The following is an 18,105-nucleotide window of genomic DNA, read 5'->3' on the forward strand; positions in this document are numbered from 1 at the left end:
TCCAATTGTTTTACACGCTGATGGGTCAATAAGGCAACACACCACAAATGTATCGGTTAATTTAACGTACACAAAACCGGAATTTGTTGAATAATCAGCTCAAAAGAGAAAAAGAAAGAAAATATTGAACTAATATTTCAATTATAACTGAAATAGTCGTACAAGTGGCGGAGTTACAGCTTTACAATCCTTTACGAGCGATCCTTCTCGCGAACAACCTTCTTACAGCGCGCAGGTGCGCGTCCCTCCACAGGTGCGCTCGTGACGTCACTGCCTAGTGACTACTGCCAGGAAGAGCGAAGATTTGCAGACAATAGTTACGGTGTCCGCCCGGACGCGGAGGAAGAACGCTTTTAAACGCTGTTTGTTTGTTTGTGACGTCACGTTACTTTATTACACACAAAGGAAAACGCATTGTAGAAGTTCAGGAGGGAGAGTAATGGGTAAAAAACAGGACGTAAACCCGGACGATAATCCGGACTCCGAGTACGGTGAGTCGGCGTCTATGCTGAAAGTCCCTGCGAGCTCCCTGACGATAATCCGCACCTGCGGAAACGACGCCGATAATGCGTTTATTCGGCTAAAATGCGTAAAAGTGTAAAATGCGGCTCCTCTGGACGCGCTTGTGAGTCGGTTCACACGCACTTTCATCATTTACTGAAAGTCCTAGAAAAACTGAAGATCAAATGATTGAAATGAACAGGGAGCTTTGAGCTGACAAATGAATGTCAAAATGCACAATTAAATCTAGTATTTAATTAAAAAATGTGTTATTTCTAAGTAAGAGATGAAAGATAAGAGCCATGAAAAGGAGATTCAGAAGTAGTGTTGGCAATAACATTGAAGTTATTAATAGCGGTGATGTAGGGAAATAATCTAAAACAATATTATTACCCTTGATAAAAAAATACGTAATATTAAATGTAATGCTGTACAGGATGAGAATAAAAAGTAGGATTGCATATAATTAATGTAAAAACTATACAAATAATTACGTCTGCACAGATTAAAATTTCATTTTCTGCTCTAGTCCACCTCGTATTTAAGCGTGAAATATGATTTCACATTTTAGTGTTATTTAGTTTAAAAAATAACATTTTTATTTCACAGAAAACATTTGTTACAAAATAAACATCTCTCAAGATAGTGACAGAAGATAGTGAAGGTTAATTTTTTGTAATTTTAAATTCAGGATTAGTCGAGATAATTAATTGATTAAACATTTAGTAACAAAAAAAAGTCAGAGTGAAAAAAATGAGTTCCCCCAAATCAAAAGCAGCATCTGCAGATACCTTGTTTGTGGAGAACGATCCAGATCTACAATATTTCTCCTTGACTTTCACTACATATAATTGTAAACATTACAACCTGAATTTCTTTCTTCTTTTTATCTATTCATAAAATAGATGTTGCTTAAACTCCATCGTTGGCTAATCAATCTCATCTTTCATCAACTTCTCAAATAAATGTATCACTTGTTTTGTTTGACAGTCGAAAAGCCAAAGCGATTTATTTACATGTAAACAGTCAGAACTTTTCCCCGGGTCAAAAGGAGAAACTGTTCCGAGCGTTGCTTTAAACACGTCGGACCTGCTTGCATGCCTGATTATCAGGTTCGCGTCATGTGTTCGGCCTGATTCCTGCGTCCCTGTTTACTCTGTGTGAGATGTGATGTATTGATGGAGTCACACATTTATTGACAGTCAGGGAGGCGTTGCGAGGCCACGGTAAACAAACCCTCCCCCGGGGGGGGTAAATATTGGCTTAAATGTCTTCTCAAATGGTTTCAGAGGACCGCAGAGAAAAGGAAGCTCAAAAAGAGCTAAATAGAGTATGGCATAACGGTAACAAAGGAAATGTCGTCCTCAGAAAGCTTTGTTGTGTTCGGCTTAAGCTCTAAATGTATTTTTCAATATTGGATACAACAGATTTCCTCATTTTGGCCGTCGGTCGTTGCCCAAACAAGTTTGGTCACTTTTCTTGTGTGTGCTTTGTCTATAGGTTTGTTCTTGTTTTGTGTCGTTGCACATTTCAGCTGTTATTTCCTGCTAAATCTGTGTAAGACGCTCGGCCGTTGGGAAACAAGCGGCTCGGTTGGTGTCGTGGCTGCAAATCATTGACCTCCAATTGCAAATGTTTTCTTAAAATTGGTGAAAATAACCAGGAAGTGATTTAAATTATCAGATTGTTTCTGGGTATGTTTGCTTTTGAACTTTTGATTTGACGCAAAAGGCCATTTGTAGGTTCTGGGAAATGAGGTTTGAAGTCTGTATATAAACTGTTTAGCATACTTAGAGGTTTTCCCCACCGCTCTGTACAGATGTCGTTCCTTTGTCTTTGTTTCTTTCCCTTCCCTGGAATAGTCCATTGAAGACTGCTGGTTACCAATTAACCTGTTTTGCAGTAAAACACCGAAATGGGAGAGGCTTCTACAATAAACCATGCACGCTTTGAAACTTCCGTTTTTACTGTTAGCCGAGGAAATAAAGTTTTTATTGCCATTTGTCTGTTTGTTAATTAGTAAACAGAATATTTCAAAATGTTCCCATCAGGATTTGCTAAGTTGTTCTTATATATATATATATATATAGAGTTGGCCTTGGAATGGGGAAGAAGTACCATAATTAGATCCAGAGCAAGGTGCAAATCCAGGAAATGTTTCGCTGCCTTGCCGGAGGTGTGCGCTCTCCACTGCTCCGCCATTGATCACTTTGCCTCCTGTCACTCAATCGATCCGTTGCCACAAATGACCGGTTAGTGCTTTGATTGAAGGTAAATTGCGATCGAGGACCCGTCCAGGTCAGTCGGGGGGGTCAGAGGCCGAGACCTCACTTGGTCACGCTTCACTACGCAAATGCGTTCTATCAAAAGTCTTAAAGCGAGGAGGCTTTCTGAGCTGGAAAGCTTCCGAACATTCCTCCAACAGACAAAACCCTTCTATGTGTGTCACACGGATGACGAGAGCCATCCGTCATTTGACTGCCGAACAGGTTCCGACGGAACTTGACTCTATATTCCAGAAATGAGGGTTTCAAGAGCGGCTGATGAACGCAGTGAAATACTTACTCTTAAAGGTATTCAATGTATCTCCCCATATATTTGACATTTGCACGGGCAAAACGGGTATCTGACACATGATCCTTATCAGATGTATTTGTCTCGGTAGCGTTTAAATATAAGGTAAGTGGATGATTTTATCATCCACAAAGACATTATCCCTCGCCGGAAGAATCGAGCGTCGCTGGCGTAAGGTTCTAGTTTACTGGAGTGAATCTTGAATATTCAGCCTGATGGTTGGTCCGTCTGTTTAGCAGCTGTTTATTGCATCACATCATACTTGGAGGTCCATCAAGGCCGTTCAAGCGTTTAATTTGCAGTTTCTTCTTTGCGCTTTCTTCATCCTGCCGCCTGACAGATCCGCATCGTCTTCGTTTGATTAAACACTCCGAGCAGTCTGGCGTGTTTTTCCTGCCCAACCGGGTCAGAGATACAAATTTTCACGGGGGAAAGTTGAATTTGAAATCTTTTCAGGTTGATGACCTTTCATCCCTTAACACCATTAAATATCTGTGGCTATTTTCTCTCCCCTGAAAGCTTTGCTTATAATTCAAATTGTAGTCAAATAACATCAAGCTGCTTTTGTCAAGGCCGCACCTCGGGCCCCTTTTCTCTTTATGCTCTCTGTGATTGAACATGAAACTAACAGCAGCAGCTTGTCACTTTGGGATAAATGACTCCATAGGTTTCATTGTCCCAACTGGCAGCATTGCTCTCTCTTCCAGGAAACAATAAGACCTTCTTTCCTGTTGCAAGTCGCCTTTGTTACGACACCCGTGAACATCTCTCTAACCCATAAAAATGCCGTCACTCGCCGCTGGTCTTTCCTCATACACTTGCCGTCGTTCATTATCTCCTAAGAAACAGGGCACGCTCACGGTTTACAAACGGCTTCAGCCTGATTTAATCGGGACAAAACTATAAATGTGAAGGCAGGTACACGTGGTAGAGCGGGCCGTCCAGTGACTAGTAGGTTCAGTGGTTCAAATCCCGACTCTGACTGCCCACATGTTGAAGTGTCCTCGGGCAAGACACTGAACCCCAAATTGCTCCCAGTGAGCCTGGCAGCATCTTGCATGGCAGTTTGCCAGTTCATACCAGTTCATAGCTCGAGTGGTCCATGTTCAACACTGGTCTGACTAAACTGTCTTTGTTCTTTTTTTTTTATGAGCAGCGTATTTCTAGGGTTGTGCTTGTCCTTGAGATTTAGTACCTTCACACAATAGAGAGATAAGCTAAGTGCCTTGATAAAGTTGTTATTACTGTTTTGTGATGACGGCCTGTAAAAAGGATATTGTGGGGGTGTGGTAGGAAGTAAAGCTATTTAAAGGTAGCCTGATATAGTGGTCATTCTAAATAACTTGTGTGATCAGAAATGAAATGAGACGCGTCCCTCGACTTCCTCAGTGCATTTAGTGCTGCGCGATTATGGAAATCAAGCTCCTCCCTCGGTTTGAATAAAATCCGTGCAACGCTGCAAACATAAAGGAGAGAGAGCTGCAGCATGTAAAGTTCTGTCCGCGGCGATTAAAACAACGTCGCCTTGCTTTGACTTATTTCTCCTCCTGATCTCTACTGAGAGGATCTCATGATCGGTCATGAATGTGACATCACGACTGTATGGGTGTGTTTAATTTACTTTGCATTCAAGGATGTTTTGATTAGATTAAATAAACACAACTTATTGTTGCCTTTGTCCAGGAGAACCTACTCAGTTTGATCCAACATTCAAAGGGCCCATAAATAAAAGGTAAGCCTGCCTCATTTGGTTTGCCGGCTGTTTTCTGGCTGTTTGTGGACCGCTCTGTTAAAGCTGATGTTTTGTTTTGTCCATCATCAGAGGATGCACAGATATAATCTGCTGTGTTCTGTTTATGGCCGTCATCCTTGGCTATGCAGTCGTGGGGATTTTAGGTAAGAGTCAACATTAACAGGAACTCTGCTCCACACACGCACACACACACACACACACACACACACACACACACACGTGTTTCAGAGTGGTGTATTAAAGTGTAGGATAAACTGCTGATTTCTTCTGGTTTTTGTCTAGTCTCATAATAAACTGTCAGCTAGTTTAAAAAACAAAAATAATTATGTGAAGACAACCTGGAGCCTGAAATTAAGTTCTACAAATCACCAGATATGGAAAAAGGTATTTACCCGCTTATGAACTTTTGCCAAATTTGCATTAATAAATGGTTGCAGCTAAACTGTAAGATGTAAGTGTCAGTAAGATGGTGACACAAGAGATGGGGAGGGAGGTGACTGAATCAGCTTGCGAAGGGTTAATGGTGCCAGTTACAGAGTGAGACACATTATTTTCTAAGAGAAAACACTTGGAACGATAGTGAACCTTCCCTGAAGTGGCCGACCCTCCGGAATTCTTCCAAGAGCAAGGAGGATTTATTTGGGTATATAACCGTTACAACTGTTTAGATCTACTGGGTTTCTATAGGAAAGTGTGACAGGTTGGTGGAGTTTTGGTTGCGACAACGCCACCCAGGGAATTTTACTCCTGGGAATTATCTAGGAGGAATTATCTCTCCTGAATTATACTGGTGCTACTCCAGGGACACAGGTTCGATTTATTCCACACAGGCAGAGAGCGGGTCCGGTTCACACAGTTTATTCGCACACAGATTGACATACAGCTGTGTCTTCAAAATTGGTATTTGTTTAACAATAATTATTAACACTGTGATTAAACATAAGGCACCATAACAGTCAACACAAACAATACGAAACAGAGGAATTTCCACCTAAAGCAGCAGCCACGATCAGGGGAGGGCAGTGGCTGTGAACGGCCCACACGCCTCTTCAACCTTCCAGAAATAATAATTCCACTGCCAACAGGACAGCAGAGCAAACACATCCGCCGCTCGATTTCACCGGAGATCAGACGGGCAGGCCAGCCCGCGCCTCAGCTCTATCACCGATCGGCTGGTCTGACAACAAATCCCGCGCGCAGATGGTCATTCATTCGCGTCCGTCACGCCACGATAGCCCATGAGTAACCCGGAAGAGGTGTGGATGCGCGCGCAGCTACAGGAAGTATACGCCGGCCATTGAGGGGCGAACCTACACCACCGCATAGCGCCCCTCGGTGGCACGGAGGGAGACTACATATGGCCACATCTATCCCCGCTTTTTGCATCGTCGACCCGACGATGGACAAACCAAGTACCCAATACTAGCACCACGGTCTAAAGATGGCAAACTGAGCATGAGACACCGACCCAGGAAGATCATTGACTGGCCTGCTCTGGGGTACAGCTGGACCGGGAAGATGGTAGACATTGGAGTGATGACCAGCCGTAGACCGAACTGTCCGACGCAATTCCGGCGGGCTAGCACTGGGCTGGTCCATAGTGGACACTGAAGCGCTTGGCTGCGTCGAGCTCTCGCCTACTGGATATTCGACCACTGCGTGCCCGTTTTCCGACGGGGCAAGAACCGCAGGGCCTGCAGAACACGCGCCACTTGGTACTGCTGTAACCTGTGGGAAGGGGAACTCTGGGACCACTAGAAATATGTCCCTGTCACTGTCACCATCAAGCTCCTCCAAAGCTGGAGGTGATGGCGTCGCCAATGGTGTCGTAGTAGCTTCCGGCCGGACTACCGGCTTCAACATTTGCCTGTGCACCGTCTTGGTCTTATGCAGATCATCCCTAGGTGCCACAGTGTACACTGTGCCCTCCCCAAAAGGGGGTTTCACCACCTGGTAGACTACTGGACCCCAGAGATCCCGGATTTTGTGGCGGCCCCTTGCGCTGTGGTCCCTCAGGTACACCAGCTGGCCCACTGCCAGAGGTGCATCCCGGACCTTTAGATCATGCCGCCCTTTCCGTCGGGCAGCAGCGGCAACCAAACGCTCTCGTGCGCCCTCGAACGCGATGCGAAGTCTGGCCTGATGTTCAGCCACCCAGTTCTGTACCTCGCCTGGTACAGGGTCCTGAATTCGACCCAAAAGGAAGTCCACAGGAAGCCGTGGCTCCTGCCCAAACATCAAGTAAAAGGGAGACTCCCCTGTACCCTGATGAGGTGTGGTGTTGTAGCAGAAAAGCACCTGTGGGAGACACGACGCCCAATCATGCTTCTGGGAAACTGGGAGGGTACGCAATAGATTGTGGAGAGTTCGATTGAACCGCTCACATTGCCCATTACCGGCAGGGTGGTACGGAGTGGTCCGGGACTTTGCAACTCCATACAGGCCGCAGAATTGGTGAATCAACCCGCTCTCAAAACTCCTCCCCTGGTCTGAGTGGAGGCGACCAGGAACACCAAACTTATAAAACCACTCAGCCAACAGGACCTGAGCCACAGTGGAGGCCCGCTGATCTCGTGTAGGGACAGCCACAGTGAACTTACTGAACACGTCAGTCATCACCAGAACATTTTCATACCCACCCCGAGATGGCTCCAGCAATGTGAAGTCTATCGCCAAAATCTCATTTGGCTGAGATGCAAGCACGTGACCCATAAAGCTATGTGGACCCTGCCCAGAATCCTTAGCAACTTGGCAGCGCTCACACTCTTGGACCCACCGCTTTATGTCGGCTGACATTTCCGGCCAGTAGCAACGCTGCCGAATCAGTTCGGTGGTCCGCTCAATGCCCTGGTGACCGTGTTCCTGGTGCAGCTGGTTCAAAACCTCCTGCCTAAGACTTGCAGGCAAAACCAGTTGGAGGAATCCTTCTCCACCATCTGAGCGGAAAACCTGCCGGAAGAGAACCCCATCTCTCTCCATTAGGCGGTCCCATTGACGCAGTAATGCTACAGCTGGCCTTGACAGCTGCCGGCTTTCAGCGGTGGTAGGCCTAACTCCCCGTCGCCAATATTGCAGGATATTTCCCAGAAGGGGATCAGTCTCTTGCAATGAGCGGAGATCAGCGGCAGAGTGGGAAGGAAAAACTGCGACCATGGACTGCGTCACCCGCTCCACAGGAGGGGAACATGGGGATTGCTGCAGGCTCGCTGGGACACCAGTACCCGGCAGTGCATCCCTGACCAGATCCGAACCGGATACATACTGCCGTGACAGTGCGTCAGCATTTTTATTGCTGCGACCTGAACGATATTTAATATCAAAATCAAAAGAAGCGAGTTGAGCAGCCCATCGGTGTTCTGTGGCACCCAGTTTTGCAGACCGGAGATAGCTCAAGGGATTGTTGTCAGTGTACACGATACACTTGTGCCCTAGCAGATACTCTCTAAATTTTTCAGCCATGGCCCACTTAAGCGCAAGAAATTCCAACTTCATGGAGCTGTAGTTATCCATGTTGCGCTCCGTAGGCCGAAGGCCCCTGCTGGCGTAAGCCACAGGTCTCACACCACTGTCCGTCTCCTGCGAGAGAACAGCCCCAAGGCCGGCATGGCTGGCATCAACCTCCAAAATGAAAGGACGTGAAAAGTCAGCATAGGTCAGCACCGGTGCAGAAACCAACCTCGACTTCAGCGCCTCAAAACTCTCCTCACACTGAGGGGTCCATGCGTCACCCCAAGCCTGCCCCGAACCTTTCTTTGACCTGGTACCCGACAGTTTGGCTACCAACTGGTGCAGGGGGGCTGCGAGCTTGGCAAAGCCCTCCACAAAGCGGCGGTAGTAGCTGGCAAAGCCCAAGAAGGAGCGCAACTCTGCCACATGTTGGGGCCGTTTCCACTCCGCTACTGCTTCGATTTTGGCCGGGTCAGTGGAAACTCCCTCACTGGAAATGACATGTCCTAAATAGCCAACCTCCTGTTGGAAAAATGAGCACTTCTCGAGTTTGGCTTTTAACCCTTCCTTCTGGAGCCGGCAAAGGACCAACTCTAGCCGCTGGAGGTGTTGTTCGACGGAGGACGAAAAAATGATAATGTCATCAAGGTAGAGAAGCAGGGATTGACCCTGCTGAGCACCAAACATCCTCTGCATCAATCGCTGGAAGGTACTTGGCGCGTTACACAAACCAAAGGGCATGCGGTTGAATTCAAACAAGCCAAACGGAGTGCAGAAGGCAGTTTTTGGCTTGTCCTGCTCTGACACTGGGACCTGATTGTAGCCACTGGCCAAATCAAGAGTAGAAAACCAGCGGGCACCAGAGAGTGCATCCAAGCTCTCCTCGATGCGAGGCAAGGGGAATGCGTCCTTCCTGGTTTTACTGTTAAGGAGGCGGTAATCCACGCACAAGCGTAGGCTCCCATCCTTCTTTCTGACCAGCACGATGGGAGAAGCATATGGGCTACTGCTCTCCCTGATGACCTGGGATTCAAGGAGCTGGTTAATGTGGGCCTTTACCGCCTCATACTCAGATGGGGGGATACGCCGGTACCTCTGCCGGACTGGGACATCATCAACCACCGGTATATCGTGGGCAATGAGATTGGTGCACCCCAGGTCACCCTCGTGAGTTGAGAAGACTGACTGGTATTTCTGTAGCAAAGAAAGTGCATCTGTCTGCTCCCGTTCAGCCAATGCCGACAGGTCCAGTGCGGCAACCCGGTCCGGCACTAGAGTGGCAGCTTGGTGGGAGGAGACGATAGCCACATCCGGTCCCACCTCCGTTACACCTGCCGGCAGGCTGATGACATTGGCAGCGATCAGGACACCCAGACCAGTTCGTGGGTAGAGATGAACCTCTTTTGTCCCCACGTTGACCACTGGGATGTACGCTGTACCACGATCAACATGAACCAAACACGAAGAAGCCAGCAGCCCAGCCGGTAGACCAGATTCTGGGGGCTCAAACAGCACAGACTGTCCAGAGAATCTTTCGGAACAGGTACTTGCGATCAGTTTCATTGCTCCACCCGGTATGCATACTGATCGCTTACCCCGAACCCTCACAGTACCAGTGGAACTCTGTGGCACTTGGGCAGCCGAATGGTGGCACTTCTGTAAGGCCGCAATGACGGGACCAGGTGCCCGCAATACAACAGGCGAGTCAAACAGAGAGGGGCCCAATGCTCCAAAGAGCTCTCGATAGCATCGTCGAATTACATTCATTCCCAAGATGCCAGGGGCAACAGACACATCACCAGGGGGGTCTCGAACCACCAGGACCCCACATCGGGGCACCACCTTGCCGCATAGTACTACATCAAGCTCCAGGTAGCCTATATATGGAATCTCGAGACCATTAGCTGCTCGCAGCTGGAGCCACTGACAAGAACGAAGGCGATCCTGCCGACAACGCCAAAAATGTGACAGGTTGGTGGAGTTTTGGTTGCGACAACGCCACCCAGGGAATTTTACTCCTGGGAATTATCTAGGAGGAATTATCTCTCCTGAATTATACTGGTGCTACTCCAGGGACACAGGTTCGATTTATTCCACACAGGCAGAGAGCGGGTCCGGTTCACACAGTTTATTCGCACACAGATTGACATACAGCTGTGTCTTCAAAATTGGTATTTGTTTAACAATAATTATTAACACTGTGATTAAACATAAGGCACCATAACAGTCAACACAAACAATACGAAACAGAGGAATTTCCACCTAAAGCAGCAGCCACGATCAGGGGAGGGCAGTGGCTGTGAACGGCCCACACGCCTCTTCAACCTTCCAGAAATAATAATTCCACTGCCAACAGGACAGCAGAGCAAACACATCCGCCGCTCGATTTCACCGGAGATCAGACGGGCAGGCCAGCCCGCGCCTCAGCTCTATCACCGATCGGCTGGTCTGACAACAAATCCCGCGCGCAGATGGTCATTCATTCGCGTCCGTCACGCCACGATAGCCCATGAGTAACCCGGAAGAGGTGTGGATGCGCGCGCAGCTACAGGAAGTATACGCCGGCCATTGAGGGGCGAACCTACACCACCGCATAGCGCCCCTCGGTGGCACGGAGGGAGACTACATATGGCCACATCAGCATAGTTTTTATTTGTAACTAAATTGGAATATTGGATTGTGATGTTTTCTTTGTATTTTTTAAAATATTTTGTTAAAGTAATGATTTTAAACAAATAGAATGGAATAATGGCTAAATAATCCCAAACAATACATATAATCCGAGGGGAATACTGTGTGACACCGGATGCTCTCCCATATCTCTTGCTTCTTTTTCTTCAGTAAAGTGCATTTTTGTGAAGTAAATTCATCATGCAGAATGACAAAAGGGACATTTTACACCTTTGCCTTGCCTTCTGTAATGTGTTCTTCTTCAGCTTGGCTCTACGGAGATCCTAGACATGTTCTCTACCCAAGGAACTCGACTGGATTTTTCTGTGGTACTGGACAAAATAAGTAATTTATTTCTCTTTCTTTCTTTTTGTGTAATAATGTCAACTTGATCTTCTAAAAAAAATGCATTTGGCTATTACAAAATCAAATTAACATATTTTTCTGCCTCACAGAGACCGACCCAACTTGTTTTACTTGGACATCATAAAATGTGCCTCGTCGATTAATATACTGGCAACGCCTCTTAATGGATTTCAGTGCCCAACGCCACAGGTATCGATCGCTGATTTATTCAATGGCACTGACCCAGACCCTTCATGGGTCCCAAGAATAACCGTCTCTTTCGGCTACTACCTGCAGGTGTGTGTGGAGCGCTGTCCCAATACTTTCTGGGCAGTGGATGTACTGGCATATTTTAGACCCCCAGATCAAGTCTTTGATCAAAGCCTCTGTGTGCCATCCATAGACCTGAAAACTACTGGCCTGGTGAGATCTATTTGATAGCGTGTGTAAAACTTCCTGTTTACCTGAGGCTTCCTTCAGATTTGATTTTGGTTCCCCCCCCCCTCTTTCCTCAGAGTGTTCAGGAGATTGTGGACAAGGAGCTCTGTCCTTTCTTCCATGTGCCCACAGCCTCTGGTGAGTGGAGTTTCACACGTGAATCCCGACTGAGCCATGCTAACCGGTGATGAGAACTGATTGGTTTTACTGATTGCCATGGCAGTGCTTGGACGATGTCTGCCTGACATCACCGTGTTGGGGAGGATCCCTTCAAACTTTTCCGGAGTTCCTGGATTACCAACCTCGGTGAATACGACAGTCACCTTAATCAAGAACGGCACTGGGTAGGCCACAATGGTCTCCGCTTGGACATCACTGATAACTGCACTTTTGAACACGCGTAATGTTAAATTGTTCTGCCTCTGTCTCCTCCTGGCCACCAGCTCAGGGTATGTTGCACCGTGAGTCGCGGCTGGTAGTTGCCCTTGCTGTGCTAGCGCAGCCTCTTCTAGTTTAGATGGTGTTTGAAACGCTCTTTTTGGGATGAGCAGAGTCCACTCATTAACGAGTAGTTTCCTTTGACTCGGCAGAACCCCGTCTCTCCCTGTACCCCGAATCTCTGGCTCGCCTTCTCCTTACCATCACTGCTTTTAGTAACTTCACCTTTAATTTGCTCTGTAAACACGATCATTTTTCTTAGTTTGTTTTACTGCTGCTTTAGCTCAAAACCGTCACGTTTGCTTTCCCTGTTTAATAAGAGAGTGCGCGTTCTAAACCGAGGTACCTTTTGTGTTCCTCGTCATCAGGGACGTTGTAAATGGCTTCAATGCCCGAGATGTCGGTGTCCGGATCTTTGAGGATTTTGCTTCGTCATGGCCGTGGATCCTCGTGTGAGTTGCGTGCATAATTAGACCACACACACACACGCACACGTAGCCAAATGGTGCAAAAATGCATTCATTTTCTTAACCACTTATTCCAAACAGCCTTTAGGCTGAATCATCAGAGAAACACATAAGCGCATAAGATCAGTCAGAGCTCAAGATCTTTGTATCCATGATTTCAGATCAGAAGGCTATAAATAATGTCTTTAAACTCTCTGTCTACGTGGGACTAAGCGGAGAGTAATATAAGCGCTTCTATCCGCCCGTCTTCCTTCTCAGAGGTCTTCTCATTGCCATGGTGGTCAGCATGCTGTTCCTGCTGCTGCTGAGGTTCACTGCTCCGGTCATGGTGTGGGTCCTCATCATCGGAGTCCTGGCCACTGGGGCGTACGGTAAACGGCAACACGTTTGATTTTTTAGGCACCGTATAAGTGTGACGGTTGTTGTTGAAGATAGATTACCCAAACAGGCATGCAAGCTCTGATCACATCACATTAATCCGTATAGAACTCATTCTAGTCCTAACATGGAAACCCAGTCGCACATATGCAAGAGGAAGTTAATGGTTGCAGTTACAAAAATGAATAAATGAAGGATTAGCGGTAAGGCTATGAATGTAGTGCAGTTTTACTGCCAAACCACCAAACCAAATCAATTTTATTCTGTAGTTATTCTTTTGGGAAAACAGGAAGTGGATGAGGCAGATCCTATTCTATTTCCTGGTTTTATGTTGAACTCCATTCATGAACAGGCAATAATGGTCGGCTCCTTATCGCCTCTGAGTTCTTGTATTATTTCTTGCAGGGATATGGCACTGCTACTGGGAGTACGACAACCACAGGCAAAACGCCGCTTCCATATCTGACATTGGTTTCACCACCAACTTCAGTGTTTACCTGCAAGTCCAGGAGACCTGGCTGGCTTTCTGTGAGTCTAAATGAGATGCTGTTTTTAATTTATTTCAATGCACGCTTCCACCCTTGTTAATTAAAGCCTGTGTGGAGTCGCATAAAGTCCCTTCTGTCCTCCTACCCCCTGCCAGTGATAATCATATCTGTGGTGGAGGCCATCCTTCTCCTGACAGTCATCTTCCTGCGGACCAGAATCCTCATAGCCATCGCCCTCATCCAGGAGTCCAGCAGGTAAGTCACGACGTCCTAAATCTTCAGCGTACTGGATTTAAACTCTAATGATTTTTGATTGTAGCTTCGGACCGTAGAGACGTCATTCGGCCTTCGCCTCATGCCGTTATTTGTGTTCGCAGGGCGATTGGTCACATGATGTCGTCTCTGCTCTACCCGTTGGTCACCTTCGCTCTCCTGGTGGTGTGTGTTGCTTACTGGGGCGTGACTGCTTTGTATCCTTTCATATTATGCAGTGTGTGTATTATCTGTGTATGCTGTGTGTTTAAATGCTTGTAGAGTCCAGAGTGTTGGTTCTTCTCTTAAACAGATGTGCGTAGATATTTGGCCACTTCGGGAGATCCGATCTACAGAGTGGTGGCGCTCAACTCCAGTTCAGGCTGTGACGGCATCAATGGCACCGTCGACTGTGACCCTCTGGTAATCATTTCTGCACTAGCCAGCTGAAGGCGTGTAGCTCTCGAAGAACTCACAAACTGTAGATATAGTAAATATGTAACGGGGGGGGGGGGGGGGGTTAGTAAATATATTCTGTGTGTGATCAGCCACCAAAGACAACTATATAAAAAGTCAGATGCGTTGCATTCTTCTTCTAATTCGTCCACCTTGTCCTTCCGTCTCCCCTTCAGAACTTCAACTCATCGAATTTCCCAACTTGCCCCTCAGCCGGCTGCATCTTCATCAAGTACAATGACGAGGGTCTCTTCCAGAGGAACCTCTTCAACCTGCAGATATACAACCTCGTGGCTTTTCTCTGGTGCGCCAACTTCGTCATCGCCTTGGGACAGTGCACGCTGGCCGGGGCCTTCGCCTCATACTACTGGGCTTTCGTCAAACCAGACGATATCCCCACGTTCCCTGTGTGTTCGAGCTTCATCCGCTCACTCAGGTTGGTTCATGAGCTGCTGCCACATTGTTTGAACTTCTTCATACGTGTGCAGATCCCTGAAGAGCCAGCTTCTGGACTTCTGTGGTCCAGTACTCCTGGTTACTTTGTTAGTGAGGAGCAGTTTCAAAATGTTGAATCCCTCAAGCGTGCCTGTAGTTCCTCCACTGGCTTCTAGAGGGCGCAGTAGACCCACACGTAATCAATGTGGGACGTTGAATAATATAAACTGTGGCTGCTCCCAGCATCTAGACACATTAAAAAGTGAAAACTTAAAATGTGATTAGTAAAATGAAACTAGCTTTCAGATTCACTTGCTGCTAAAGAGTTAATAACCGGTGAGACGACATTATTTAAGGTACCATGTGGGCTCCCTGGCATTTGGAGCCTTGATTCTGACCCTGGTGCAGATTGTGCGGATCATTCTGGAGTACATCGACCACAAAACAAGAGGTGAGGTTGACGGATCATTTCTGTTTCTGTGATGCTCTTGGGATTTTAGAGATTTTGCTTTATTTGTCAGTTTATTTGTGCTAAACGCGTAGACATTTTAGGAAGAAACATTGTTCGCCACGATGTTCTACATAAATGTGTCGTGGCTTCTCATCCTTAGGGGCACAGAATGCATGCGCTCGGTTCTTAATGTGCTGCTTGAAGTGCTGCTTCTGGTGTCTGGAGAAGTTCATCAAGTTCATCAACAGAAATGCTTACATCATGGTGAGTACAACACACTCCTGTACAATTTAGAACCTTTTGGTGATGATCCAGATCACCATCTGGAGGGTGTGAATCTAATTAGGAGGGGAATGAGCTGCTCGGCGGAGGTCTGCGCTGTCTGAGTCATTTTCTTGTTGGATATGAAATATTCGAAAGCTTAAATTTAAAGACAACCAGTCATCACCGTTTCCTCTAACAGGTTGATTGTTTTCTTGCCAGATCGCCATTTATGGGAAAAACTTTTGCGTCTCAGCCAGAAACGCTTTCATGCTGCTCTTGAGAAATATAATAAGGTTTGTGTCGAAGCCACGGTTTTAATTTTAAAGGATATTTAGTGTGTCTTTTCAACACCTGTGATGCATTGTCTGGCTTGTCCCCCCTCAGGGTCGTGGTGCTCGATAAAGTGACAGACCTGCTGCTGTTCTTTGGCAAACTGCTGGTGGTTGGAGGAGTAGGTATGGACGACGCCGTGGAAGAGCCGGAAACTCCTTTGCACCTTTAGTGGTCTTGTCAGAGTCTCTGAAGCAGCAACTGTAGTGATGATGGACGTAGCATAGCATAGCATAGCAAAGTGTTATGTAATTCATGTCAACACCAAAACAGGGAAGAGGATTTGCTGTAAACATGCCTGTCAGACAAAACTTTATTATCCTGAAGGGATTTACACAATCAATTCTAAATGTACAATAGCGAGAACTCTTAATCCTCAAAAATGTTCCTACCTGTCACAATCTTTTTCCAGGCGTATTGTCCTTCTTTTTCTTCTCTGGTCGCATCTTGTTGCCAGGCGACACCTTCCGCTCTGAAACCCTCAACTACTACTGGATGCCAATAATCGTAAGATTGTCTTTTGGTTTGGGTTGAAGCTACTCTGATAAACGGGCTCATTCAAATCATTTCATCTCGAAGTTGTTTGTCTTGTTTCTGTTCAATTTGACCGAACCTGTGTTTTCTGCGCAGACGGTGGTGTTTGGAAGTTACCTGATCGCTCACGGTTTCTTCAGCGTATACAACATGTGTGTCGACACACTCTTCCTCTGCTTCTGTGAGTAGATGCTTGCAGAGAAACATTTTAGATTATGCGTGCATGTTTGAATCTGCTGACACCTTAACGTGTCAATTTCAAATTAAAAGCATAAACACTTACAAATTTGATAAACAGTATTGATGAAACCTGCACACGACTTGACGTCACGTGACTCGGTTTGTCTTTCATCCTCACAGTGGAAGACTTGGAGCGTAATGACGGTTCTCTACAGAAGCCTTACTATATGTCCAAGAACCTCATGAAGATCCTCAACAAATCCAACAAAGCACAAAAAAAGGGCAAAGCGAAGGACTAAAGATCATTCTACATCCTCGGGCCATGAAGATCTTTTATTTTTATCTTTTGCACACTTCTAGCATCTTTTTCCCAGATAAGTTTACCAGCATTTAACTTGCGGATTTTGCACGTTGAGATTCTTTTCTTGTTTATGTCCAAATGTAGCATTAATGACGGGAGACTTGAAGATGGGTTGACATTTAAACTTGCATCCTAGAAATGTTCATTTCTAAAGAACTATTGTCTCATAATGTCAGCAGGAGTCAAAGCCTCCGTTTAGTTTTAACACTGGCGTCTTTCTCACACCTCTGAACATTCTTAATGCTGCATTTCCTTTCAGGATGTTTCACATTCACTCAGAGCATCACACTCCTGTTGAACCCCTGTTCTTAAACATATTTTAGATATTTGTAAAAATAAATAAAAAGCTTTCTAACTATATTTGTAAGATAATGTAACTAATTGTTTAAAATTATGTAATAAAGTTGTAAATATGACCCTCTACGAGTCGACTGGTTAACTGCTGACTTGTCAGATACTGGCCCAACTTGTGCTCACTCAAATTGTTACCTTACTTTGAAAAGATATATTTAAAAAGTGTATGCATTATTAAGAAGTGACGTCTTGTCATTCCCAATGTTCCCTGTTGGTATAAAGACGGTGAAGGTCCACGTTCCTCACCAGTGAATAAACACCTACAGAAAGACATTCCGCTCATGCTCGAAGCATCAACGCACCTCCATCCCTCCATCTTTCACATAACCCAGAACTTTTGTATATTCATGTGTAATTCCTGGAACGCATTACTTTTACTTCTCAAACTATGTCATTGTAATATTTAGTTATCCTAAATTATTAAATTAGATAAGCCCTGGGAGCCTCTTTTTTTAGGGAGGTGAATGAGACATTTGTGGAATATCGACATGAAAATGGGCTGTTCCGGTGAGCGTTTAATTTTTATGTGATGTCAGTTACAAGAGGGGGAAAAAAATCAGTAAATTCAGATCTACCTTCAAGTCACACAAGAAAGGAAGGACGCTTTTCACTCATAACATTTATTTAAATTAATGGGAAAGGTTGGCAGAAGTCTCATTAACTTGGGCGCCACGACCCTCGCTTGGGAGAAAAGGGTGAAAATCTATGAAAACCAGGAATCAACTCTCCCTTTACAAAAGCATCTTGAGGCCTTCTTCTCCTCGCTCAAGTTCTATAACATGTAAAAACATTTACAATGTTCATATTTACAATTATATAATGTACACACACACATACAGATGCATACGATCAGTGAAAGTGCCCCCCCATCTGTAATCGAGTTCCTTGGATTGTTGCCTGTAGGGTTGCAACGGTTTGAGATTTTCACGATACGTCTGTCCCAGAAAGAAAGTTACTGACAACGACCCACAAAGGAAAGAGAACATTAG

General features: G+C 45.8%; 1 protein-coding gene across 1 annotated transcript; it reads left to right on the forward strand.

Annotated features, from left to right (window-relative positions):
• Positions 1 to 439: 439 nt before the first annotated feature.
• slc44a4 (solute carrier family 44 member 4) lies at positions 440 to 17,134 on the forward strand. The gene is made up of 22 exons (XM_068747343.1): positions 440 to 491; positions 4,759 to 4,807; positions 4,898 to 4,971; positions 11,212 to 11,290; positions 11,401 to 11,500; positions 11,588 to 11,713; positions 11,806 to 11,866; positions 11,952 to 12,072; positions 12,535 to 12,618; positions 12,892 to 13,004; positions 13,417 to 13,539; positions 13,655 to 13,754; positions 13,877 to 13,969; positions 14,075 to 14,174; positions 14,384 to 14,643; positions 14,999 to 15,093; positions 15,254 to 15,357; positions 15,577 to 15,650; positions 15,742 to 15,812; positions 16,100 to 16,194; positions 16,318 to 16,402; positions 16,582 to 17,134. The coding sequence occupies exons 1-22, from the start codon at positions 440 to 442 to the stop codon at positions 16,698 to 16,700; spliced, it is 2,178 nt and encodes a 725-aa protein (XP_068603444.1). The 3' UTR covers positions 16,701 to 17,134.
• The last annotated feature ends 971 nt before the right edge of the window (positions 17,135 to 18,105 follow it).

The sequence above is a fragment of the Brachionichthys hirsutus genome, chromosome 13, assembly GCF_040956055.1.
Source record: "Brachionichthys hirsutus isolate HB-005 chromosome 13, CSIRO-AGI_Bhir_v1, whole genome shotgun sequence".
Taxonomy (NCBI): domain Eukaryota; kingdom Metazoa; phylum Chordata; class Actinopteri; order Lophiiformes; family Brachionichthyidae; genus Brachionichthys; species Brachionichthys hirsutus.